Here is a 26,005-nt window from a genome sequence, read left to right on the forward strand (position 1 = left end):
CACTTTTTGAAGGAAAAGGAGTACTTCGAGAAGTACGGTCGCAGCTGGAAGGTCGCCGAACGCGAGGCTGGGTATGATCCCAGGGTGCCTCGTTAATCCTGGAGCTATTTCTCCGAGCAGCGAAGGAAGGAATTGGCGGTCAGTTCTGAATTGGAGGAAGTGTAACGCCGTGAACTCACGGCTCGACAAGCGGACTGATCGCAGAGGTAGCTAGTAATCAAGCGTTCAACCAAACAAATGTGCCTGCGACATCTCACTCCATACGTGAACAGTATCACATCGAGTGCTTCCCATCCGGCAGCGCTGGCCACTGTGCCAATTTGAGTCGACGTGTATAGACATGTGTCTGGGATGCGGCGGAGAAGCTTCACGGACTTTGTCACCTCTCCGACAATCGTGTCCACCTCCACGCTCCTGCCTGGCACTTTGTACATATCTTGCTCGATGATAGGGCCGGGCTTCAAATTGTTTGCGTTGCATCATCCGGTCAGCATTCCCTTCCTGTACGTGTCATGACTCTTACGCAACCACAGCGTGCGATGACGAGTGTTTGCTATTTGGACAAGCCGAGGCAGCTCCCAAAGCATCATTCAATGATGCAAAGATCGCTTGGAAACGCTGCTATATGCACCATCACCATCAGCTTCGGAACTCAATTCTTTCTGCCACCCACCATTCATCTCATACGATTTTAGCGCACAAACCGGCACCTCAAGATGCCAAGTCACACTCCGACCACGTCGAGCTTGCAACAAGGATATCTCGACTGTCAAGCTGCCGTCTGGCACATCGCCAACGATGAAGGAAGCTATCGCGAAGCCCACCAAGTTGCCGACGATGCCATGTCGCACAGCTTCGTCTCCCGAACAGACTGGATGAACCGATGCCAGAGGATCGATGGACTCGTCCACCGACTCGAGGTCTATGGCACTACAACTGATGCTTTCGACCCTACCATAGAGCCCATGGTCTTCATGATGCTGGAAAAATATGTCAGCCGGGGAGGAAGGAAGTCGAGTGCTGGAGATCGTGCGAGAATGATTCAGCACCTGGCACAGCGTGCCAGACAGCATTTGGAGGCCCTGGCCGACATCAGACGCAGCGGTGCGGAGGAAGAAAATCAGCGGAGGCGACGGCGGCATAGACATGGGGTAGATTATGCGGCATTGAGCATTGGGGGCGAAGAAATTGAGATCACCGCACGCCGGGAGCCTCGTCACGATCGCAGACGATCGCGAAGCCGGAATCGAGGACACCGAGAGCACGATCGCAGTCGTAGACGATCGCGGAGCCGGGAAAGAGGGCACCGAGAGCACAAGAGCGATCGGCGACGGTCCAGGAGTCGTCACGAAGTGCGGAGGCGACCCTCGGTGCGAAGAGGGCTCAAGGAGATGTTCCTTGGAGGATACGTCAGATGAAAGGCCGGACTGGGAGGAAATCTGAAATAGCGGCTACGATGTTTGGCAGCGTGGGGGTGGCGCGGGCTTGTGAGATGGACATTGACTTCGGCGTTTTTTTCATTACGATTCGTTTCAAGCGTTATTACTTCCGTGAGATTCCAGTCCCTTCGTCCTGCGTAATGAAGCCTACGGAAATCAAGCAGTATTCTAGTATACAATCCATTCAAAGCAGCAAATCTCCAAGCCTCTCGTACTTCGCCTTCACCAAGCAGCACAATTTGAATGCTGCAAAGCAGCCTCAAGGCCTCATCGCCATGTGCGGTCGTCACAGTGTGCTTGCTGCCCAGTAGGATTGACCGAAAGACAACTCACTGCATCGTACACATATTCCAGCCGCTGAGCCACTGCGAGAGACCCGTCTTCGTTCCCTCGTCCGACGCTTTCTTTCCTGAGTTCGACCCGGTTCCGTTTGCGCCAACGGCTTCTTCCGATACGGCCAGCAACCCCGTCTGCTCACTCTCCGCAGGAGCAGTGAGCTCGAATCTTGGCCTTGAGCGGAAGAGGCGTACAGCAGAATGCTCAGGCCAAGCTTTCCCGCGGTGCTCCCAGCTCCAGCTCGCCTTTCCCAGTACATGTTGCGCCTTTGCTTCTTCGACCAACTTCAAGGCGATCTGCACAAATTCGCCCATATTGGCAGGGCTGAGGGCGATCGTGGCGGAGAGATCCTTCTGTTCGCCCGAGGAAGTGAAGATTGCGGACTTCACAATCAGTACGATAGGCACCATTGGGGAGGTGAGGTGCTGCAGCGCGAGGCTGCTGCTCAGAAATCGCTCAACCGCTTCGCCGTTGTTCTCTCCATTGATGTGGATGGTGACAACCGGCTGGACACTGCCGCTCTTCAAGTTAATTGAGATGTCAAGGCCAGTAGTGGGAACTGAGTTCCAAGTTCTTGCGCGAGCCCCAGGGGCTGAAGTTCTCTTCATCAGGGTCGAATTGGCGCGAAGACTCTGACGAAGAAGCTCAAACTCGGGCGAGTCTTTGGTTGGCAGGATCCCCGGGCGGATTGCGTAGTTTTTCGCAAGACGCTGGAGCGAGCTCGCGGAGTCGAAGTAGACAGGATGCAGCACTCTGTCGTCAAGCTCTTGGTCGTCTTCTTCTGTAACGAGCAGATCTCCTGTAGCTTGATTGCATTCTTCCGAGCTTGAAGTGGTGAGCAGAGTGGGATTGTCGAGGACGGGAAACGGCAGGAATGAGGACATTGTAGAGATGTTGTCGGGTGGCGAAGAATCGGCGGAAAGTGTTGAAGTTCGGATGTGCTCCGTATTCCGATATCTTGCGAGTGTTGTTGGGTATAGAAAGGAGGAAAGAAGAAGTGCGAGTTTGGAGAGTCGATGAAGCTTAAGGGGGCAGCTCGAGCCATTCACTCTCCAAGCCTTCCGCCATGTGCAGGCGCGTTCACCTCTTCCTTTCGAATATACACATACGTGAATTTTGATTCGATATCAAGTCAGGGACAATCAGATGAAAGTGTAGGTCTGCAGATGTCCAATATTCCCATTGTCAGAGAAGTCCACAAAGAACAGCAGACGTTACTAAGCAGTGGGACGTTCTTCCAAGGACTAGGTACGCCAAGACCAAACCCTTCTTCAAAATACGGCAATGGCAAACATTATCGGACCACAGAACAGCAGTCTTGCTAGTAAAAATACATTTCGCCCGTCATCTATGGCCGCCATTCTCAGATCCTCGCCGGAGGCAGCTCAATTGTCTCGATCTTCGCTTGTGATTCCCTCCGCCGGCCACCGCCTCCATGACCATGATCCATCATCAACTCTGGATATTGAACTCTGCGTTATAATGCTAAAAATGCCTCATGTAGTGCTCCGCACATCGCTGGAGAAAGGAGGGAGGTGGAATGGACCGATCTTTTCCGAGATGGTACAGCTGAGGAGAGCCAGGCTTCGTACCGAGGTGAAGCTCATTCTTCAGCTCTTGTGTGCCGTACATGGCCTTTCTCCTGTCAAAGCGTCGCAGGTCCGATAGTCTGCTCCGTTGATCTTGGGCTCGTTTTGCCAGGTGTCGAAGGATTCTGGATCGTACGTCGACGGGACAGTTCTCGCCGCCGTGGACGATGTACGTTCTCATGAAACGAACGGCATAGCCGTCGATGCCCTGGCCATCGCAGCTAGCATCCGTCCGCATGCGGGCCACCAGGCTCGTCATTGCGTCTTTATGCTGGTCCCAAGAGGCGAAAGAGCCATGGCCTTCCACTTCGTCGTCGACGGAATTCGCTCTGTGTAGCAGAGCGTTGTCGGTGAAGATGATCCAGGCTGCAGCTTGACAGTCGAGGTATGCGGAAGCGGCGTTGTGGTACTCGGGAGATGTCATGACGGTAGAGCAGGTCAGTTGATGTGCCATCCTTACTCCCATCCCGCCGGAAGGACAACCACGATAGGTATGCTGGGCTCTCCAACGTCCGCATTGAATGCTGCGTCGACAATCATCGCCGCAAAGCGGCACGCTGCCCATGGTGTTTGTCGAGTCAGAAGTCTGCGTCTTGATGACGGGTGATCGACGTGCCATGCTCCTGGAGGCAATTCCGACCTGCCACGCGGTCGTCCTTCTTGCCGTCACCTGCTGGAGCAGGTTCCCAATGCGAGCTTTGCTGTGGTCATGGGAAGTTTGCTCGGATTGCTTCTACGGGGACCTGGTGATGGCCGTGAATGATGCTGCAGGATCTCCATATGTTGAGAGCGGCTCTCTCTCACGAATCATCTCCTCCTTTCACCCAGCCGCACTTCGACCACAGAGCAACTGCACATCATCCACACAACAACGCGCCCAGCATCTGCCCAAGAACTTAGCTGCCGCTTCCCACTCGATTTGTAGCCCTCCAGTCCACGATGGCCACTGCACACGTCAATGTGACTCCTCCATCGGAAACCTCCGTCGATCGACAAGAACGCAAAAGGATTCAATACATGCATGGCGCAGCTGCAGCCTACTATATCTCCCTGGAGCACGAGGACTCAGCTGAAGCGTTGTCGCACCTGCGCCTTGTCCAGGACAATCCTACTTTCTACGACTTCCGCGATCACCTTCGCAAAATTGGTGACATCTTCAAGGCCCTGCTAGCTGGGCATGATTTTGATCGCAGTCGAGTGGACAAGCGTGTACTTTATCTTCTTGAGTGGTACTGCAAGCACAGAAGTCAACGGCAAACAGTACTATCCATGCTCTCTGAAGAGGGTTTGACGGCCTTGAAAGCATCTGACCCTCCTGCCGCCGACCCAGTGCTTAACGACTCCCGCTCCTCATTGAAAGCACACTCGGTAACGCCATCCCAATCCGTCGTCCACGGAACAACTCCCTCCGTTCTGCAAGCATGTACCTCGACCTCGCATCCACTCCTGTCCGCTTCGCATTCTTCATCCTCCACACCACTGCCGTCAAGCATGCTAAAGCGTCCTCGGCGTCCGTCCAGACCAGGAAGGAGGGCCAAACCTCGCCGCCGTTCGCAAACGTATGAAGAGTGCGTTTGTTTAATAGTGCTTCATTGCGCGGCTGGGGCGTCCTTCATTCTGTACGAGCATGGTCGAGCCAGCGAGGCGCAGATCGAAGCCATGGATACGACGGAGATGATGGGCAGCTCAAGGTGGTTCGAAGAATTCAGAAGAGTCTCGGAATGCATCCGCGATCTGAGACTCGATCCCATGATCAACAGCTCGTCGGGAATAAATTCGGCGGCCCTCAACCTGATCAAGGAGTATGTGGTTCGACCAGCAGAGTGGGAATCGACATTAAGTAAACTCCAGAAGGCGGCTGACTTGGCTACGACCGAGTGGGATGAGCTAGGCAACCTCGGTCTCAAGGACAACGAAGGGCGTCAGCATCGGAACGAGGTTCAGGACTCGCCGTTCAGCAAATGGTTGGCCGACCCTGCACGAAAGGATCTCTTGAAAGGAGAGTTGAGATGCAGGGCGGAAAGCTTTCCACGGTAGGCTCATCCAGAAAGTGGCTTGTTGAGGCGTTTCGAAGACTGCATCTTTGATTTCACTCTGGGCGCTTTGTTCCCGATCGCAGTAGATAGGCAGCAGAAATACAATGTCGGCGTTCCGACCGTGTCGCCGTGAGGTCTCAGACGTGGGAGGGACGTGGCAATCAACTCGCCGCCCGGATGATGGAGGCCAGAGTCGCCCGCCTACGAAGCTATTTCGATCACCTGTAGGCCTGCGAAGCAACCCCGTCCGAACCTCTTTCCAGATCATCCGACACTACCAAACCCAATAATTCGCCTTCCTCATATATGTCTGTTTTACGCCTAGCCTTTCCGCGTACTCCTGGATAGTTGGGCAGAAGTTGATCAGTTTCGAGTAGAGAAAATTTCTTAAAGCCGTGATACTGTCTTAATCCGACTGCCACGATGACGGGCGAAAATTCCCACTTCGGAGCGTGAGATTTGCCTTTCTCCATTGTCGTGCACTCTGCAGCCACTACTTTGCAGGAGATCTTGGAACAGAAGCACACGTCAGCCGGCTTGATCCATTCTCCTCCACCACCTCTGCAGTATGTGCGGCGAACATCGACCGCCGGCCAAGCTCATGGAGGTCATACGACCCGGAGCCCCTCGCCCGATGATGCACCGTGTGATGGCTATGGTTGTGTTTGCTGTTGTAGTCCCACGAGGCTGTATCATACGTTGGTCGGATCGGCGGATGCTTTGAGCAATTGGATGTTGCAAGAACAAATTATAACAGTCATGGAATACCTCGCCCTGCGTTATCCATACCATCCACTTCAGCTAAATTCTTCGAACTACATTTTACAGCAACGATGTCAAGTCCAGCAGACCCTTCTTCAAGCTCAGCCACGGTAGACACCAACCCGCCAACAGAGACTTTCGAGGAAATGAAGAAGCAAATGCTTCAACATAGAGCCGAGGAGCACTACATCATGAAACGCCACGGTCAGACCATCGACGCCGAGATGATGAGTCGCAGATCCAAGGACAATTTTGGCTTACCTGCATGGAAGGCACATCGCGACGAGGTCAAGGCCTGCATCCGGAACTTGGAGAATGGCGGCGAACACAATGGCGATGAAATCCACGCCAGAGTTCTCGAAATCCTCCGAGCGTACGTTCGAGACCCTGGACCATGGGACATGTACCTCGACTGCCTGAAGAAACGAGGAGACGAAGCCAATCGACGCTGCTTCAAACTGAGCCACGCAAACATCGAAAACGCCGTTCTCTGTCGTCGCAAGGCCGAGGTGGATCATCGAAAAGCCATCACTAATCATGATTTGTTTGTAAGGACTGTTGATGGTGTCTCAGACAAAACCAAGACGGGCACTTGCGCGATGGCACGATTTTTCGGTGGCAAGCCTCACGAGGGTGGTGATCGAGCGAAGCGTGCTCGGGGTAATCGCTTCTCCAGATCGTGTGAGTCAACGCAAGAAGTGCATATGTACGAGTTGATCAGCAAATTCAGTCAACGCTGAGTCGATCAAAGAAGGGCAGAGTGCAAGGATAGGTCGGAGTCCCGCGAACACGCTGGTGTAATTCGTATCGCAGTCTATCAAATGTGCTTCAAATCTTCTCCCATCTGATCTCGACGCCCTATATCGTCTTGCTAGACCATTGTTTGAGCCTTCGTTCGCTTTAGCGAAACCCCTTCCTAACCTCTCTCAACCTCTCTCCCTCCTCCGACAAATCATCCAAAACCACCAACCCTCCCTCCGCAATCCGATTCGCATCCATCGCCTCATTCATCTTTCCTCCTCTCCACATCCCAATTTCCAATCTCGTCTCCTCCATCACCAGTTCAACTTCAGTCCACCCTCTCCTCGCCTGTACGCCAATCACCTGATCCGCCACAAGGTCCAAGATGTGCTGATACTTGATGCCTTGCGTGCGGAAGCGGGTAATGCGGATCTCGATATTGATCGCCTGCTCGCTGATCAGGTAGATGCTAGGCGAGCTGTTTCGCAGAGTGAGATAGAGGGTCGCGAACCAAGCTGGTTGTTGAGTTAGGTACATTTTACGGCAGAGAGCATCCGGCGGCAAGGTCATGAAGTGGTTCAACGGATCGTGGAGCAAGGCGAGGTAGCCTTTGCTGCAGCTGGAGTCAGTGAAAAGGAGTGGGTTGAAGCTGCACTCTGGTCCGGTAGTGGGACTGATAGTGTTGCCTGGGACGAGCATTGGGCGGACATCGAATTCGAGGAAGAGCGTTCTTCGGTGTTGTTTGACTTTGAAGATTGCATTTTGAAAGGTGAAGGAGACGGCAGACATCTTGAGGAGGTCCTCGGTTGAGAGGTTGCCCAAGACTATCGTCACGATCTCGGGAATGCGAACGGCGTCACTGGTGGGCTTCGATGTCGACCTGAATCGTTGCCTCCCTTCACCAGTCCGGCTGAACAATTTCTTGATCCTGGCAAGGAGATTGAAAGGCCTATGCTTCCTTGCGATCTTTGTCGAATGGCGATCGTCCCAAACTTGCATGTATCTCGAGGAAGCCGACGCCATGGTGTGCTTGCGAGCCATGATCTCGGATGGGCACAATTGGAAAGAAACATGCTCACGGTGGGCGACTGAAGCCATTTCATTCGAGCGGTCTCGCAAGATTTTGTCGTGTGTCGTGTATCGCCCACTGATGAAGACAATCAACGCACCGGCTTTAGTGACGACACCCTTCTTCTGTTGTGGTGAAACGTCCAGAAGGGAAGACATCGATCGTGACGATCATCGCAGATTCAGATCCTTCGCGGTGCACCGCCGAGGAACGATCTGAAGATAAGATAATGCTTCCGATGCGCCGAGCTGAAATCTCCTTCACGGCCAGGGATATCCGCACCCGGACTCATCAGCTGAAGGATTCTCTTTGTTCTTGTGGCAGACGTTGAGGCGATGAAACCACATTGTCCGATATGAAAGCCAGATTCACCATGCGGAACGCTTCCAGGTAGGACTCCAGCACGTCAGACTTCAAAGGCATTCATGTGAACGAGACTTCGTGTGGATTGAGGAATGCTGCTATCGCGGTGGGTTGAGGTATTTCTATAGTACAATCTCAGCATTGCTTTGGCCCAATTCTTTTTGACCACAACGACCAATACCTCTCTGCACGGCCATGAAAACCATAGCTTCTCATTCGCAAGAGACGACTCCTACGCTCTACAACAGTGACCGTTGCTGCGGTCACCGCATCGTCTTTTGGCCGGAGCTCTATCTCCGCAGGCGGTCGACGTACCAACCCAGCTGTGGCGTCCACTCCCGTGTGCCAGCTCTCACCTCTCTTGCCTGCGCCCATCTCCGGTCTTCTTCGTTCCCGGCATGTTGGCCTCGTCCGCGCTGACCTCGACCTCGCTGACCTCGCCCTCGCTGAGCCGCCGCATTTCTCTCTGCGGCGATGCGAGTACGGTTGGCGGCCGACTGTGCGTCATAGGCGTCTTTCTTGGCGCGAAGGTCGGCCATTTTGGTATTGACTGCCTGGCGAAGGTCCGGATTGTCGCCCACGATGCTTTGAATGGCCGCTTTCTCGGCGGGAGGCGTACTGTTGTGGACCTCGTCCCAGACCATCTGGTGGATCATTGCCCGCCATGGTCGCTCCTTTTCGGCGTCGAAGCTGACTTTCGAGGGACGCATGGCTTGGTGGACGGTGTTCACGATCTCGGCGGTGGCAGGGTTGTGCGAGACGTGCCCGATGATGTGCGCGGTAACGCGCTCGTATACGCGCTGTGGCTCCAGGCTGATCATGTTGCAGACCTACGAATCGTTAGTAGAGCGCAAGGTTTGCCGATGTGGACTGAACGAACCTCCCATATTCCGACCACCTCAGTAAAGGTCACTACTCCAACGTCAGCATCCCTTTACAACATGTGGATTGGAAAACACGTACTGCCGGTGATACTGATGAACATTTCCGGGTGGTGGCCTCGCCACTTGATGGTGTTCAAAACATGACGAAGAGCGCGAGGCGAGCCAGAAGGAAGAGTCACGTCGCGGTCGTGCTCGTTCGCTACTGGCTGGCCCAAGAACGCGCGGAAAGCCGAGCTGCGTGCTTCAAGAGTCGTGCGCTGAAGTGTCGAGATGTGTTCGCGCTCATTGTCAGAGATGCGGACAAACACATTGACCATGCGAGGGACGGATGGAGTAGCCATGATGGTGATTCTTGTGCAGTTGACAGGTTTGTTGGTGTATTGTGATGGTGATTGGTGGGGAAGGACGTTGGTGGCGCGAGATTGGAGAGGCGGACGAGGTTGTAGAGACGGGGAGGGAAGCATATCTGCGGTGGGGCAGGGACTGCCAAGGCTTGAAGATGCACGTGCTGACATGAGGTGAATGTGGAGAAGATGCTGAACGCACTGCGACAATCGGCAATAATACTGTGAAAGCGATGAGGAATGGGTATATCTGATCAGTATTGTAGAGGCGGGAGAGAGATTTTATTATTGTAGTCCTGCACCGTATTTGTGCTAAAAAGAGCAAACATGTCCCATTGTGCAAAGGTGGAACGCTTGCTCTACTGGCAAATGGCGGGGGTCGGGGAGCGCCTCCGAGATTCGTGATCTCAGTTTGTCTTCAAGCCACGTCTTACGATAACTGGAAGGTCTGCGTGTGCCACACGCGAGCGAAAAGATCGTCCGCCTTACCTGTCAATGCACGTCCACACGTTTCGGCACGAGGCGGCTAGAGGAACGGGGAGAGTGAATGATCCGTACCCCTGCTTGAACACGGCTGCTGTAGCATGATACGCATGAAACCTTGACATATAACTCGTCTTGTTCCTTGCAGAAGCACTGAATGCTTCATGCAGATCCGTGAATCTACCAATGCATTTCGGAATCGGGGAGAGGTAACTTAGGGGTTCGGCTTCGGCTGAGATTTGAGATCTGAGAGGCTTGCTTACAGAAAAAACGTCCGGCGACATGTGGGAACGCATGAGGTTATGAAAGCTACCTAGGTAAAGCGCTAGATGTACACAAAAGCAAAACTGAAACGCCCTCCACTAGGACGGGCCTGACCGGACGTCACCCGGACAGCCCAACGGCAACGACTCAAGGACCACCAGTCATTTGCTGACTAACACAGATCTCGTCCTTAAAAGTTCCGCCCAAAATGCTCGACAAATCTGCGGCCCATCGACCGCCCATCACCCGTATTACGAGAGCTGCTTGAGCCGATTCTGGAGCCGGCCATAGGCAAATATCGGGAATCTGCGCGCGGAATGGTGGGCGTGTAGTGGATGCTGTTGGATGTTGATTGTATGCTGGGTGCCCACGACCGCCTTGTCACCAGGCGTGGCGGAGGTGCAGGCAGGAGCTGAATGGGGTGGTTCGCAAGGCCCGTCGGAGATCCTGGACGAACCGGAGGACCCGCTTGGGCAGGCATTGCTGTCCCAGGCGAAGCTGCAGATGTCGTTGTCGGAGCCGACGGACCTGGCGCTGTCGGAGGCGCGGCAAGCGCCAGATTCGCCATGCCAAGTATAGGATAGGCCGACGGCGACCCACCCGCGGCCACAGCTGTGATTTGGTTCGAGATCATGAACGAATTCATCGTCGATAGGTCATTCGCCATGACACAGAAGCGACTGCGGCGATGTTAGTAGGACATCATGAAGCATGCGAATGGCGAGGATTTACAAAGTGATCCGCTCCTGCTGATGAGCCAGGTTCCTGATAACGTCGATCAATCGCAGAGAATAGTTCTCGAACTCAAAGTGCCGATTGATATTCGCACCCATGAGTTCTTGGAGAAGGTCGCAAAGATCATTGACCACTCCTTGCACCCTTGATTGCAATCTTCGGTCGTTCTCCATCTCATTCGGGATCTGTGCCATTCCCGATCCCTGAATACGGGCATGGAGCCACTGGATCTGGTGTGCGATATCTCCATACTTGTGTTCTGCTTCCTCTGCTAGCCGCAGAAATCTTTGCATGGCTGGATAGTGAGAGGTCGGGCTTGGTGTGGGTTGCATCGGAGTCGTGTAGTGTACGATAGATTGACTGTTGTCCTGATTGTTGCTTGAGAAGGCATTCTTGATCTTTCGACAGACCTTGCCGACCAACTCGACGGTTTGAGAGACAGCCAAAATTCCGCCGAGCACGGCGAGGACCTCTGCCATGCTGAATGGCGTGTATGGACCAGAGGGTGGTCTGAGAAGTCGATCTTGGTGGGCTGGTCGCGTTGAGGTTGCTGCTTTGGTGGTTCGAGTCGAGGTTGAGGTAAAGGTGTAGGGCCGTAAGGACCTCCATGGCTGAATATATCTTTCCGGACTGGGTCAAACTGCATTGAATGAGGCTGCCGGATGGAATGCTTCGGTGAAGAAGGACGTTGGCTCAATTGCTCATCGATGCGAGTCTTGTATTCCATAAGGGATCGCAAGATGCCCTGCTGGGATTTCGGGATCATCTTGGATCGATCGTGAGATGACAGCGGCCGTAAGACAATCTTGGACGACCACCGAAGCCATGACTGTGCGAGCTTTCGTCGATACTGGACTACGATTTATGAGGTCTCTGGAGCTCGTGGCTGAGCCATCAGATCCATGGTCCTCGGGAACCACGCGTACCGCTGTCATTCGTGTTTTCTGGTTGTCCACGGACCAATAGCAAACACATCCGTTCAGAATCTCGTGATCGCGGGGCGGCCTTAGTCGTATTCAATGCTCCGTTGCCGGCACCACGCCATTCACTACCAACTTGCATCATTGTTCCACGAAGCAATGTAGCAAGTCGACGGATCCCTTATTCACCATGGCGGCAGGGAGAGCATTACATACTATCCCTGAAGCATTATTTGACGAACACACAATCTCTCGTCGCTTCTGAACACGATCAACAACGCTCAGCATCCAGTCAACTATCAACCCCAGCACCCATCAAGACTCAGTGACCTACCATTGCAAGACATGGGTTCAACGTCCTCACAGCCAGCCCCGAGCCCTCAGGGCAGCCGCAGATATCTGCACGCCCAAGCTGCTAGGTCTATCATCGCAGAGGAAGACGACGCTACCGATGCCGCTGAACGCCTGGCCCGAGAAGCCATCGACTACTTTGGAGAAAGCGAATGGTACACAGCTCGAAGTGAAGTCGACCTTTCCCTTCAGCACTTGCGCGACACACCGGGCACATACGACAATCCCTACGATATCAACGGCCACGTTCACGCCGCTTTGCGAGGTTGTGCCAAGCAAGCCGTTCCTGTTCGGAACACGATCGACTTCCTGACGAGGGATGCTGTGCTGGGACTTTCTAGCCACCTTAGGTACCATGGGCATGGAGGAACTCAGTTTTGATCCCCAGAATGTGCGATCGGAGGACATCGTGAAGTCGTCACGGTTTGTGACCAAGCGGATATGACGGAGTGGAGATTGATGTTTAAAGCGTGTACGTAGCCTGCAAACTCTTGGTTCGAGATATCGTGCAGCATTATGAAGGGAAGCTCGCTGGTCAACCACTGGAAGATTGTAGGACTGGTTGGGATCCCTCTCATTAACGTCTTTCTTTGGTCGAGTAATCATCATGAATACTGCATAAGGATCAAACTTTTGGAATCGCGACTAGTATTGTCCTGTTCTGACCGGTTTCTATTCATAAACTAACTAAGTTGTACCATCGCATTCAAGTCTGAGGGCATCACATCTCGATCTGCGCCAAGATCTCCTCCCTCATCAGCAGATACTCCTCCAAGAAGTCGTCCGCGACTTGAAGCAAAGCCGCGGACAGTTCGCGCTCCTCCTCGGGTTCGTAAACAAACATCGCGAGTAATATGGCGACGCGTGGCTCCAGGCCGCTCGACGCTGATTCATTCCCTTCTCTGAGATTCGTAATATAGTCCTGAACAAGCTCTTGCTCGTGGAGAAATTCGGGCTCTCTTTCGGCTTGTAGCATGCCTTCGGGTAGTGTTTCGGGCATTGATTCGTCCGGAAGGCCATTGAGTCGAGACCGCCGACGCATGATCTCGAACGACAGTGCCAGGTGCTGATAGCCGACGCGGACGTAGTAGTCGTCTAGGTCGCGGAGTCTTGTTTGTGACATGTTGATCTGAGTTGAGTTGTACTGATCGATATCTGGTAAGGGATTGAAGGATTGGAAGCGGTCTTGCAGGCAGACGTCCTAACGGCTCAAGTCGAACCGCGGCATTCAATACAAATACGACCCGATGGTGAGAAGCAAACAAACAGTCAGAGCCTGTTACCCTGGTCATCGGAAGTTTGCTGCTGCATGCGATGAATCCGGGATCACCAGACAAGGCATCGTCAGTAGCTACCAGGAAAGGAAAGCGGATAGCAGCCGCTAGTAGAGATGAGACGGAAACTATGGCGAGTCATGCGAACGTACATAATTCATTCAACTTGTCTATGAGATCAACATATGTCGCCGAGGTGACGTTGCCTTCTACGGCTTCGCACCGCGACCTCCTCTCCCGCCCCTCCCACGACCTCCGCCCCTCTTTCTCAGTAAAAGAGTACGCTCTCCATCATCCTTCTCCTTGACAGCACGAGCAGGAGCTACGCCCTTCTGAGCCCACTTCGGAGCAGAAGGCTTCGAGAGTGGATCAAAGGTAGTTGTGGTCTTGGTCCCGTCGTGTGCAACATGCGTGAAGGTGAAGGGCAGATCGGCGGCTGGAGGGGGGGTGCTGGGTGCAAGGGCGAACTTCATGTCGTTGTGCATGTAGTACGCTGCCTGTTGAGTGCTGCTGGTGGCTGCGGTGGCAGTCTCCTGGACTGCAGCACCGGCTGGATTGGTCTTGGTGGTCATATTGAGTGGTTCAGATGATGAAAGATATGTTTCAATCGTTGTGGCAGGACAAAAGCATATATATGATGTGATCAGCCGTTCGGCGAGGCTGACCATGGCTCTGTGACGCGGTTGGAACAATGGCTCCTTGTGCAAAAACACAAAGCCACCACCACCCTCCTTTCAACCACTGCCGAACAATGGCATCCTTGTCCATACCGTCGCCTTGTTCCCATTCCAAGGGAAAATAACAAAAAAAGAATGAGATCGCAAGCAATCATTGTGAGGGGATCGAACCCAAGTCCATTGCACGTGTGTGAGGGGATCGAACCCAATACCATTGCACTGTCGAGCAAACGCTCTGTGGGGGGAAGGAGTTTCTCGTACCTGAACCGAGCCCGCTAAAGCGCCGAAACAAGCCAATGGCATTGAGACGAGCCAACGGGGGGACGAGATGAGGGAGATTCGGGTTGCTTATATGTGTGGTTCAACAGCAGGTTGAATATGGCTGTCAATATCGGCCACATGTCGACGTCCAACACATTCTTGATAGAAAAGGAATATCGGGCTTGCCACCTGGCCATCTGTTCTGGCAAGAAGAACTTAGTCGCGTAGAAGTATCACCGTCTCAAGACGTCCATATTACGCTACACTGTTATTGATGTTCCGTCCCGATCGCCATAAGACGAAACGAGTCGAAAGATATTTATGAGGCCCCTTGATGTCCGCCAGCTTACACGAAGGGACAGATGGGTGTATGGTGAATGCGGCCACACGAGATTAGTGGAATGACCGTGTTGTTGCTCGACTCCGTCGCCTTTGACGTATAGGCCAAGATCAGGTTGTAGCACCGTCGTGAACGCTCGCCGCAAGAGATTGACTCGACTGTTGTTCCTTAAAGCTTTCATCTCAACCAACGTCGCGGTGACCAGATCGTTCGTCTGCTACTACTTCAGCGGTCTTAATAGACCCACTCTCATCCTACTCAGGTGCGATCGCTTGGGTCGAGAAGACGTCATGGGTGAGGTGACATGCTCATGAAACACGCTGCGATTGGTTCGAGCTATACAGTACTAGGCACTAAATCTGCGCCTTGGCGCGCGAACTTCGTGATCGCGTTTTTCAACACCATTCTTCCACACGCTCTTGATAGCCACACCACGCACCCCTCTGGCCCTAATTGCACACAATCGTGTGATTAATACTGAACTAACACCTGACCAAAAGGGAAGGCTGTGGGGACGACATGCGGCTGGCTAGACTGACGCCGAGATCGCGACGCTCGAACAGCTTCCATACACGACTATAAGGGACTGTTTAACGCGTATCGCATAACGACAATCCCTCGATAACAAACCACGCACCGGCCGCCCTCGAACCTATACCGCACGCGACGCGAGACTCGTCGTTCGAATCGCGAGAAAAGACCCGAAATTTACGTATACGCAGCTACGCGATAGCTGTAGCTCGAATCTTAGCGCGTGGATTCTTCGAGCGATTCTAAGTAACTACGGCTTAATAAACTAGCGTTGTAAGAAGCGTCCGGAGCTCACAGATAAACATGCTCGAATCCGGCTCGCTTAGGCGTACGCACACCGCAACACAGACTAGTTACGGTAGCTGTTTTTAGACGAGTGTTTAGTCGAGAAAGGCACCGGCAAAGAGACGGCTTGGGCATTCGGATACCTATACGAGAAGTGGACTAAAGAACGCATTACAACGTATCCAAAGGGCAAGCAAGGCTCCGTGATAGTTTAGGGCATAATTAGCATAAAAATCGAGGACACACACCTTGTAATAATGGAGCGTGATGCCGACAGTCCACGCGGAGGGTATTTAGCACGTTCTTACTGCAAGACTCTCGAAGAAGGACTCCTTCTATATTACGAGGGTCAGTGCTTTCAACAGGATAACGCACCGGTGCACACTGCGCATCTCACAACGCAGTAGATAAGCGACAACACGGTCTGGCTGCACATTAGCTGGCCACCTTATAGCCCGGATATAAACCCGATTAAACACGTGTAGTAGCACTTAAAAAAGAAGGTCTACGAGCTCGCACCGCACATCGACAACATTATAAACAAGGACAGACAAAAGGAGGTTTTAGCTAACGTTCTGCCACGCGCGTGGAAGCTCATTTCACGCGATATCATCGAGGAAGTGATTAGTTCAATGCCAAGGAGGGTTAAGGCATTAATCGCTGCACAGGGCTAGCACACCAGGTATTAAGGACAAGCAATATATACAAGAACTGTAGAGCACAATGCCAGCTTTTAAATAAGCTATAAACCAGCTTAATCCGACAACAACACCTTGTGTTATCCGGTGTTGAAGACATAAGCTGATTCATGAGATTCTCGGAATTCGACGCCAAGGCGCAGACTTCCTGCATGTCACTGTATACTGAATGCAAGCGCTTGAATGTCAAAAAGAACCCCATCAACATGTCCGCTACATCGAGACGCTCACACCCTGATCAATGATCACGGCGACGAAGGCGATGCAGGGCGGGACCATTCAGAATCGGTCCAAGCATCTTCGGTGGCCAGATGCACAGGGCTAGCCTGCTCGGCCGCTGGACGCGGGCGCTGCGTATGCGGTTGTGCATTCCGGATGCTGTCATTGGTCTTCGCGGCTGTAAAACGGATCAGGCGCCGGGTCTCCAAATGCAGCGTTCGAGCGAGGAGGTTGGAGAACTTCCTTGAGTATCTGTTAGCGGAGTTTGAAGGAAAGAGAACGCGGCACGCTTACCACATGAGATCAGAGCACGCCACAACCAATCTTTGCTCCACATGGCCCAGAGAGGCTAACGCGTCACGAATGTGAACGTCGGAAATGTCCATCGTGGCCAGATTGCAAATCATGCCGGCGTAGTAGTCCGCGGTGCTGAGAGCCTCGTCGGCCCATCCATGCGTGTTCGTTATTTCGTCCGTAGCTGGCTCGTCCGGGTGTGGACTGACCAGAGTACGAACGAGGTACGATTGCGACCAGCACCGCCTCAAAAGAGCCATCATATCCGTAGCCTGGGACTCGGCACTCTGTAAGACGGAGAGAAGGTCCATGGGAATGAGATGGCTATTCTTGGAGTGTATACCAGTCGCGTGGTCGCCGCGTGCCCGCGTGGCTGAGATTTTCTGTACGATAGTTTCCATGGCATGGCTCGATTCGATGAGGCGACATTGGATGTGTTCCAAGGTCTCCCTTGTAGTTGCATAGATTGGGCTGGGTTCCATCACGTGTGTTCTTCTGCACCCAAAATCTTGCGAAACGGTGCGCCGAAGAGGTGTGTCTTCAGGAATATCCATCTCAAAGTTGTTTGGAAGCGAGAAAAGTGGTTTGGCGAGATTGAAGATTGGTGGAAGGGATTGAGAGTTGCATCAAGAGAAAGTTTTGTGCATGAGCTGTGTTATATGTGGCTACCATTCCTAGTATGCCGCATTGAAGGATGCTCTGCAACCCAGCGCGGCATGACAGCACCCTCGATTGCGTGCTCGTACCGCAAACAAAAACAGTCATTCGCAGTGCGTCAGGCAGCACGCGCAAGATTTGTGACACCGCGGCGGTTCTTTGTCCTCATGCTTGCTTCTCCTACTCGTCCATATCATCCGCCACAGCCTTGTGGTGGGCACCCAGCCTGATCAACAGATGCGACAACGCCGACTTATCCTTTTCTCCAGCACCAAGTTCCTTCAGCCCGTCTTGAATGCCCTTCAGCAAGTCCCGCACTTTGACACCTCCCACCTTCTCGACGATGCAGTTCTTCATGGGGCCGCGGCCGTGCGTTGGCCTTGCGTACTGGCAAGAGCCGACTATTGGCGGAGCCCTATGACGCTTCAAGCCAAGAGTGAAGAACACCCGCTCGACTGGAGGATTGGTGATGTACATGTCGTCGATAGCAGGGAAAGAGGATTCGCCCGAGCCGTCCAGAATGTAGCTTGCGAACTTTGGTCGGATCGGCATTGTGTGTGCGGAGAGGTACTTGTGATCCTGACGAAACACGAATGGATTGCGACGGACGAAGCTGAATCGCGGCGTCATGCCGCCGAATGTTCGACCGTTGCCGCACTGCCTGGGTGACGGCGGAGGAAGGTTGAGTGGCACCGCCTTCTCGACTGCTTGTTGGTTGTCTCGCTCGAGGAAGATGATGCGCCGAATGTCCTTGTTCTTCATGATGATAGCGTTGAACTTGTGTCCCGCCTGTCGAATGCGCAGGATGTCGATTGGCGAGAGGTGGAGGAGGATTTGCTCGAGCAGCTCGGTGATGCGGAAGAGTCGGAATCCGGCGGAGGCTTCGAGGTCGGGAGGTGTGTTGCTGCTGTTGGGTCTTGAGAGGAGGTGGCGGAAGGTGAAGCAGTCTTCTTCAATGGGATCGATCGTGGTGATGACGGCGCCGTGGACAGACGCATGATCTCTGTGCTGGACGGTGGAATTGGGTCTTGCGAGGAGGTGGCGAAAGGCGAAGGAATTTTCGTGGGAGACAAGAAGCGGCGCTCCGATGCTGTCGGGTCGATCGAGCAGGTGACGGGAGACGAAGCAGTCTTCGCCATCAGCGCCAGACTTGATGCTGTTACTGCCGTCGACAGTGGCATGGTCGGTCGTCATCGCATTCGTGGCTGCGGAGTGTGCGAGAGCAGCAGTTTGGCCGAGCGCATCTTCTTGCTTCCATTCTTCAGCACGAGTATTTGCGCGGCTCTTCGGGGCAACCTTGCTGTTGAAAGCGTCCTTCATCATTGCGCCGAACTCGCGAAACATGATGTGTTGTGCTGCGTGTGGATGAAGATAAGTCGAAGTTGGGAAACGTTGGGGCATGTAGGAGAAGTGGACAAGAAGTCAGAAGACTTGGCCGGTCAGGCAGCTCAGGACCTCAGCTTGCAGTATCACGAGAACGCGATCGTGCTCACGGTCATCTTCGGAGGAGACATGACATGAGTATGGGCATGATCGCTACGACACGATTTCATGTTGATTCTAGTTGAGATCTGGAAAGGGCAGTGGCATGAACGTGCAATTAATCATTCATAGCTTGATGATGACAGTACTCGAGCAATGACAACTAGACTTTCGCACAAGGACCTCCCTGATCGTCAAGCCCGCTCAATATCAAACTCCATGACAAGTCCTGTTCGTTGCATCTGCAATTCCTTCAACCAACTGAGCAGCCAAGGGATCCGGTTACAGCAAAATGGCTCTTGTTCCATCGTCCAAGGGCCCTCTCTCGACTGCCCAACACTTCCGCCAGAGGCTTCGCGGTATTAGCCCGATAGTTGATCGCACGCCGAACTGCGCTCACCGCCATCTTCGTCACACGTCGCAGCTGTTGTTCGTCTTCATTCATCTGCATCTCGTCTGTTCGCCACGCCTTCCTGGGCTCCCGCTTCAGTCTTATCTCAAGCTGGATCATTCTCCACCACTTCGTATCCCTTCGGCAGCATGACCGATGACACCACGAAAGCACGACCCATATCATCGCCGAGATCCTTCTTGATCACCCACACCAGATCAGACACCTTCACTCCTCCCTCATTTAGAATCAGACGGTTCGTAATCCGGAAAGCAGCACCCGCGAAGCTACGCCGTCGACCATTGTTCGTTTCGCCAAGATTGACGAGAATCCGGTCGATTGCAGGGTTGGTGATGTACATGTCGTTGATGAAGGACGTCGTCTTCTCGGGTGCACGGAGGATGTATTCGTCGAACTTTGAATGAAGTTGCAAGCTCTCAGCTGGGAGATAGTCTGGTGTGGAGAAGAAGACCAGTGGGTTGAAACGTACGAGTCTGAGCGGTGGTGAGGCGATGGAAGCGGCGAAGCGGAGGGCCTGGCGTTCGAGAAAGATGATGCGCTTTAAAGGTATGCTGTTGGCGATGACTGTCTTTGAATGATTGGAAAGACGTCGAGCGCGGAGGACGTCGAGAGCAGGGAGTCCCATGAGGATCAGCTCGAGCAGCTCGGGAATGTGAAAGATGCGGTAGCCAGCTGGGAGCTGGGGAGGCGAGACCGCGTACGTGACGATTGCGGCGGATTTCGATATGGTGAACTCGGAGAGAGCGGCACTGCTCTTGTCTTGTGGAGGGCCGTAGGTCAAGAGATGCTCGGAGACATCAGCGCTGTTCACGGCAACACCATCGCTCAGGAAGGCTTCGATGCTTATGTGAGATGTGGAATTGGGATAAGAGGAAGCACTGTTTGCGGCGATGCTGGTCTTCATCTCGTGGCCACCATCCGAGCGACGGCTTATCTCAATCCTGAATGGCAAAGATGCGATGACAGGAGACGGATCGTTAGATCTTGGCGCAAGGTCGTCTTGATCGGCAATGGACTTCGACCGCGTATAGCCGGCATTGGTGGTGGTGAAAGGTGTAGTGGTGTCTCGCTCCGCTTCTCTGCTCGTGAGTGCCATGCTGTTGTGTTGTATGTTCTTGTTTTCCTCGCTCAGACATGGAGGGACGCGCTGCGTAGCCATGGCGATTTTCAATAACTGACAACTGGGTAGATGCAGAGTATGAAGCTAAGACGGCAGGGAGAAGTGGTTGAGAAGACGTAGAATGGAGTTCTGAACGGGTCAAGTCACGCTAGCGGGCGACGGGACGGCCGGCTGGCCGTTCACGAAAACATGTGAAGTCGTGCTAAGAGTCTTCCTACAAGCTCGAGGAAGGACAGAGAGGCACGGTTTGGAGTCGTGCCGCCGTACAATACGACTTTCGCATAGATGGACATACGCGTAAGTACGGAGCAGAATGTAATAGCACTAGTTTCTTCTGTATTCACTAAGGGGCTTCCACTGCCGGGCATTACTGTAAAATGGGTTCAAACCGGAAGAAGGATCTGATTTACTGTACGAGAGGTGCAGCATGTAGTCAAAGCAAAAGTCCGCGACAACCAAGGCATTAAGCAAACATGGTTACAGCAACCAACAGCTTCCTCGTCTCCCACGCTTCACAGTTCCTCGGTCCGCGCCTCCGCCATGACTTGATCAATCTCGCTCACTTGACACACTTACTGTCTGCAGCGACCCGAAACAAACATAGATCAAGTCCATCTCAACGCTTAATATCGTCCACCGCCTCGTACCCGTCCGGCAGCATAACCACCGTGTTCTGCAGCTGAGTGATAGTGCCAGGCAGCATAGCCTTGATAAATGCCAGCAAGTCGGACACCTTGATTCCTCCCGCATTTTTAACAAGCATCTCCGTCTTCTTGTGGCCGCATCGTGAGTGGCTCGAGACATTGTGAATCCGGAGGAAGAAATCGCAGGCACCCTTCTTCCGTGTGCCAATGGCGACTTCAAGGCGGTCGACGGGTGGGTTGGTGATGTACATTTCGTCGAAGAATGAAATCGTTGCGTTGGAGGGACGGAAGATGTGTTCCTCGAAAGAGGGACGGAGAGTCAAGCCACCGGCGGGCAAGTAGCGGTCGGAGGGGAGGAAGAGAAGTGGGTTTGGGAGGACCAAATTGAAGTTGGGAGCCGTAGGAAACGGGAGCGGAGGGGGATTTGGCCCCCAGCCGCAAGCGATGATGTTCGGGTTGCGGTGGTAGGGTGTTCGCAGTGGTGGGTGTCCGTGGGCTTGACCTTCACAAGCTGCAAGAAAGATGATACGCTTGAGGTCGGTGTTGTTGGCGATGACTGCGTTCGATTTGTGTGCGATCCTTCGGGCGTGCAGGATCTCCATGAAGGGCAATTGGACTAGGATTTTCTCCAAGAGCTCGGTGGTGTAGAAGAGTCGGTGACCAGCCGGGAGCTCGGGACCGGTATTGCCTTCTGCAGTAGCGACAGGAGATGGAACAACGTTGTTGTCCGGAGCGGCACTGTTGCCGTTGTGCGATGCGGGGAGAGGAGGGGAGTTGATGCGGCTGCTGGTCGGAGTTTTGGGAGCGGAGCTGTTGGCCTTCAGCCTGATGTCGCTGGCGATGGTACGGTTTCCTTCCGCGGAAACGCCATCGTTTGCCTCGATATTGCTGCCGTTGACAGCGCGGTCCCCATCAGCATTGCTGGAGCTCAGCTCGTCTTCGCTATCGTCCAAAATGAGTCGGATGGGACCTGCCGCAGCTGTGGTCGAGGAGTGGTCTTTCGCAGGCGCAAAATTGGAATTCAGCTTGATCTTTTTGGCGTGGCGGCCAGAGCGGGCACTCTTCTCGATGCGAGACACGAACGGAGACGCGGCAGAGTTGCGCTTATTGGCCATGGTAATGGTGAACGAAAGGGAGGCGTCGATGTTGAGGTGTCCGCACGAAGTGGCTGAAATGAGAGTTGAAGATCGGACAGCCGGCGGTATCACAGGTACCCAATCATGCTCACGACTCACCAGTCGAGCGCGAGAAGATGGGGCAGAATGGCGGTCCCAGCTTCGTCGGCGTGAGGTTTATGAGTCGTTCTAGCAAGCACAGAGATAGGCACGGCACAAAACGGTAGGGCGACCCGTACCTGCTGCGGTGTTCACTGCATCTGACTCGAACAGGACGGCGAGGAAAGGTCTTAGAATCGATGTAAAAGATGCCATTTGTGGTCGTATCAATTGCTGCGGAGAGAGGAAGTACAAATGATCATGGCTTTAGCAGCCAGATGTGACTAGGCCAGACTCGATCGACTATAATCCAAGACCGTCTGTCGAACAACTCAGTGCATTCAGCTCCAAGATCAGATATCTTCGCCACCATCCTGGGAACTCAGCATGCCAGTTCGAAGCAAGTACCCACAGTGTTGTATCCCCCCCGCAGGCCATACCCGTCGCAATCACGCCTTTCACTCAATCTGCCGTCCGCTCCCGCCTTTGTAGTCGTCGTCGCCGTATATGATATCAGAATCCATGAACATCACCGGCGCACGATGCTTCCTCGCCCCAATCTGCCTCTCGTTCAACCATCGACGAGGCCCATCGAAGTCTTCCGCCACAGCCTCGTGGAGCGCAGGCATCATAACCACCGAGTTGATTAGCATGTACTTCCCTTTCCTGTTGGCCGGATGACTGCACGACTTTACAATAGCTGCAACCAAGTCCCTCACCTTGATGCCTCCCTCCTTGCGAACCTCGCGATCGGTGACACTGTGACCGCAGTCTCCCAACATCGTGTTGTGCAGCTGCCGGTTGAAACCACAGCGCCGGACGGTCCTCCGCGAGCCCAAGTTCAGCCGCAGCATCTCAATGGGAGGGTTGGTGGCGAACATCTCATCCATCATCGGGAAGGAGTCGCCGTAAGTGCCGAGGGCGTACTCCTCAAATTTTGGCCGCAGGGTCAATGCGCCCGTGGGCAAGCGGATGTCGATACGTCCGAAGACGAACGGGTTCCGCTGGACGAGAGTCAGCTCCGGTGGCATTGGTCGAGGGCGAGAGCCCGTGCGGAAGGAAATTCGGTCCGCTGGCTGTCCAAACGTGGGTCCGTGTTGGCGCTCGAGAAAGATAATGCGGCGGAGGTCTTTGTTCTTGGCGATGACCGCGTTGAACTTGTGTGTAACCTGTCTTGCGCGAAGAATGTCGTTCGGGGATGAAGAGACCTGGATGAGGACTTTCTCCAGAAGTTCCGTGGTGCAGAAGACACGGAGAGCAGCGGGCAGCTCCGCGGTCAATGCGCTATCTTTTGCCATGCCCATGTCAAAAAGGCTGACTCCCGCACTAAACGCAGCGTCGCTGCTCCCGGCAGTGGCGATTGAAGTGGAGGGAAAAGGACCAGAGGCAAGAGGATCTTCGTTCGGGATGGTGTTGCTGAGACCGATGCCGTCGCCCATGTTGCTTCGATCACAAGTGGTAGGCGAGAGGGCGGAAGAGGTGGAGTCGTTCTCTGCAGGCGCACAGAGAATGTTGAGGTCGCTCTTCGCCAGCCGTATGGGCCCACGAATCTTGTCGATGCGGGAAGGAGATGTTTCGATCTTCCGATCTGAAGCGCTTTCGATGAGCGCAGTACCATTGTTTACCCTCTTCTCTGACCTGACGGCACCAAGGCGTGCGCGGAGACGTCCGATGGCTGCGTCGTAGTCGTTCGATGACATCTTGCTGTCATCCGCGGTCTTCTCGCTCTCGTCCAAGCTCCTGACACCGCGGTCATTTGCCATTCTCTTTGCTTTGCTAAGATATTCGAACCAAGAAATGGATCTGTCCGAGAGCGCGAGAGTTGAAGAAATGTTTCTGGTTTGAACAGCACGGGAGAGGATGCCAGTTTCTCGACATCTGGTAACTGACCAACTTCTCAACTTGGGGTACCAAAATCTTCCGAACGTACTCACCTATACGCATGATAGAGTGGCAGTACAGACGAGGGAATCGAGAGCTCATTGTACGTACGAGGATGTTGAGTAGCGGCCGACCTTGAGCTAGGCGGCCTCGAGAGTCTTGAAATATGCTTTGGTATCACAGTCTGGCTTCGCTCTACGTATGCTGTTCATCCGGGCCTCGATACAAGTTTGTGGTTCTTGCTTTACGACGAAGAAGAATGCATAAGTACTGCAAAGACAATGCCGTGAATTCCTCCCGAAGTCCCGTATCAAAATGACCCCAGGAATTCTCCGCATTCGATGCAGACAATCGGCCATCGCCCAAACACCCACGCCGACCCACTTTGACCTCTTCGCAATGCGCGCGCCGTCCTCGCCAAGCTTGCACTCAGATTCATCACGCCGTCTCCATTGCACCAACCTCAACCATCCGACCCGTCTCTAACAACCTCCATCTTGCCCAACAACTGCACGAGGCAACCCTCGATCCTCCACTTCTGCTCCCCATTCTCGTCGACTTCTGCGAGGAACTTCCGCAACGCCTGAACCAAGTGCTGCACCTTCAGTTCGCCTGAGCCACACTCGATGCCCGTCCCGGGTCCATGACCGCAGCGAATTTCGTCCGTCATGTTCATGTGGTATCGTCCCTCGAACCAGCAATCTTCCTCGGCGTAAAGGGTGCCCTTTCGTTGCTCCGCAAGTAGCTTCTCATGAAGATGAAGATTTATGCGGCCGACCGGTGGATTGAAGAGATACATGGCTTCGATCGTGGCGTTCGTGTCGCCGGAAAGGACGTAGCTTTCAAAGCCATGGGACAGGCTTAGCGCTCCAGTGCACCACCGCGGGTTCGTGGCGCCGAAGACGAATGGGTTGCGTGAGACGAGGCTGAGGTTTTCGGGATGCTCGGGTTCATTTATGGCAAACCTTTTGTTGCGTGAGAGCTCGCAATGCACAATCTTGCGATGAGCTGGCTGTCCTGTCGGCGCGGTGGGTTTCGGGTGAAGGAAGATCTCCCGTCTTAGTGGTATAGAGCGGCAGATGACGGCGTGACATGTTGGTGTGATTGCTCGGGCGTGGAAGACTTTCAGGCTGCAGAGGTCGGCAAACATCAAGATCTTTTCGCAGAGTTCGTAGATGCCGAAGACTCGGGTCGAGGCAGAGAGATCTGGGACGTCAGATGCGGTCATGCTCTTGTCTTCGCTGTTATTGTTCGTCGTGGTACTTGAAGTGGCGTCTGGGTTCTTGAATATGGTCTTGATCTCTTCTTCACGACCTTGATGCTGGCCTTTCTTCTTCTTTCCAGTCGCCAAGGATCCTTTCTGTGCATCGTCCGCAAACCTGCGCTTGTGTCGACCCATGATAGCGCGTGGTAGTTCCGAGACTCGGCTGATTCTGGAGGCTGATGAGATGTTGTTTGATGCACTGCTTGGTGCACTGATCAGCGCGCTGTTTAACACCTTGTTTGTGGATTGCTAGATAAGTCCTTTGTCGAGCATATGGTCAAATGCCAGCTCAGTCCCGAGATTCTGTTGATTAGAGTTCATCATTTCATTCCTCAATAGCACTGTTGTATAACAGTGCAAATAGCTTTATATCCACACATCAGCAGTACACCAATAGCTTTATACCTCTGGAGTGAAGAGTCACCCCGCGGGTCGC

At 53.6% G+C, this 26,005-nt stretch overlaps 9 protein-coding genes across 9 annotated transcripts; 3 read left to right on the forward strand and 6 right to left on the reverse strand.

Annotated features, from left to right (window-relative positions):
• Window positions 1-1,542: 1,542 nt before the first annotated feature.
• MYCGRDRAFT_94735 (uncharacterized protein) lies at window positions 1,543-3,788 on the reverse strand (the record flags this gene model as incomplete). The annotated part of the gene is made up of 3 exons (XM_003850949.1): window positions 1,543-1,586; window positions 1,783-2,865; window positions 3,368-3,788. The coding sequence occupies 3 exons, from the start codon at window positions 3,786-3,788 to the stop codon at window positions 1,543-1,545; spliced, it is 1,548 nt and encodes a 515-aa protein (XP_003850997.1).
• Window positions 3,789-6,233: 2,445 nt separating this feature from the next.
• Window positions 6,234-6,902, forward strand: MYCGRDRAFT_94736 (uncharacterized protein; the record flags this gene model as incomplete). Its single annotated transcript, XM_003850815.1, has 1 exon — window positions 6,234-6,902. The coding sequence occupies one exon, from the start codon at window positions 6,234-6,236 to the stop codon at window positions 6,900-6,902; it is 669 nt and encodes a 222-aa protein (XP_003850863.1).
• A 160-nt stretch (window positions 6,903-7,062) lies between these two features.
• MYCGRDRAFT_94737 (uncharacterized protein) lies at window positions 7,063-11,524 on the reverse strand (the record flags this gene model as incomplete). Its single annotated transcript, XM_003850948.1, has 8 exons — window positions 7,063-8,097; window positions 8,692-9,165; window positions 9,216-9,247; window positions 9,299-9,476; window positions 9,766-9,813; window positions 10,488-10,648; window positions 10,839-10,990; window positions 11,043-11,524. The coding sequence occupies 8 exons, from the start codon at window positions 11,522-11,524 to the stop codon at window positions 7,063-7,065; spliced, it is 2,562 nt and encodes an 853-aa protein (XP_003850996.1).
• Window positions 11,525-12,310: 786 nt separating this feature from the next.
• Window positions 12,311-12,697, forward strand: MYCGRDRAFT_94738 (uncharacterized protein; the record flags this gene model as incomplete). Its single annotated transcript, XM_003850816.1, has 1 exon — window positions 12,311-12,697. One exon carries the CDS (start codon window positions 12,311-12,313, stop codon window positions 12,695-12,697), a length of 387 nt encoding a protein of 128 aa, XP_003850864.1.
• A 340-nt stretch (window positions 12,698-13,037) lies between these two features.
• Window positions 13,038-13,439, reverse strand: MYCGRDRAFT_94739 (uncharacterized protein; the record flags this gene model as incomplete). The annotated part of the gene is made up of 1 exon (XM_003850947.1): window positions 13,038-13,439. The coding sequence occupies one exon, from the start codon at window positions 13,437-13,439 to the stop codon at window positions 13,038-13,040; it is 402 nt and encodes a 133-aa protein (XP_003850995.1).
• Window positions 13,440-13,799: 360 nt separating this feature from the next.
• MYCGRDRAFT_94740 (uncharacterized protein) lies at window positions 13,800-14,162 on the reverse strand (the record flags this gene model as incomplete). The annotated part of the gene is made up of 1 exon (XM_003850946.1): window positions 13,800-14,162. The coding sequence occupies one exon, from the start codon at window positions 14,160-14,162 to the stop codon at window positions 13,800-13,802; it is 363 nt and encodes a 120-aa protein (XP_003850994.1).
• A 1,962-nt stretch (window positions 14,163-16,124) lies between these two features.
• Window positions 16,125-16,358, forward strand: MYCGRDRAFT_44748 (uncharacterized protein; the record flags this gene model as incomplete). Its single annotated transcript, XM_003850817.1, has 2 exons — window positions 16,125-16,163; window positions 16,185-16,358. Coding segments are annotated over 2 exons (213 nt in total), but the record flags the coding sequence as incomplete, so codon positions are not given.
• Window positions 16,359-16,627: 269 nt separating this feature from the next.
• Window positions 16,628-18,896, reverse strand: MYCGRDRAFT_94741 (uncharacterized protein; the record flags this gene model as incomplete). The annotated part of the gene is made up of 3 exons (XM_003850945.1): window positions 16,628-16,844; window positions 16,896-17,219; window positions 17,737-18,896. 3 exons carry the CDS (start codon window positions 18,894-18,896, stop codon window positions 16,628-16,630), a joined length of 1,701 nt encoding a protein of 566 aa, XP_003850993.1.
• A 635-nt stretch (window positions 18,897-19,531) lies between these two features.
• On the reverse strand, window positions 19,532-25,704 carry MYCGRDRAFT_94742 (uncharacterized protein; the record flags this gene model as incomplete). The annotated part of the gene is made up of 5 exons (XM_003850944.1): window positions 19,532-20,627; window positions 21,214-22,378; window positions 22,446-22,514; window positions 22,966-24,358; window positions 24,793-25,704. 5 exons carry the CDS (start codon window positions 25,702-25,704, stop codon window positions 19,532-19,534), a joined length of 4,635 nt encoding a protein of 1,544 aa, XP_003850992.1.
• Window positions 25,705-26,005: the final 301 nt, after the last annotated feature.

The sequence above is a fragment of the Zymoseptoria tritici genome, chromosome 7 (assembly GCF_000219625.1).
Source record: "Zymoseptoria tritici IPO323 chromosome 7, whole genome shotgun sequence".
In the NCBI taxonomy this organism is placed as follows: Eukaryota; Fungi; Ascomycota; class Dothideomycetes; order Mycosphaerellales; family Mycosphaerellaceae; genus Zymoseptoria; species Zymoseptoria tritici.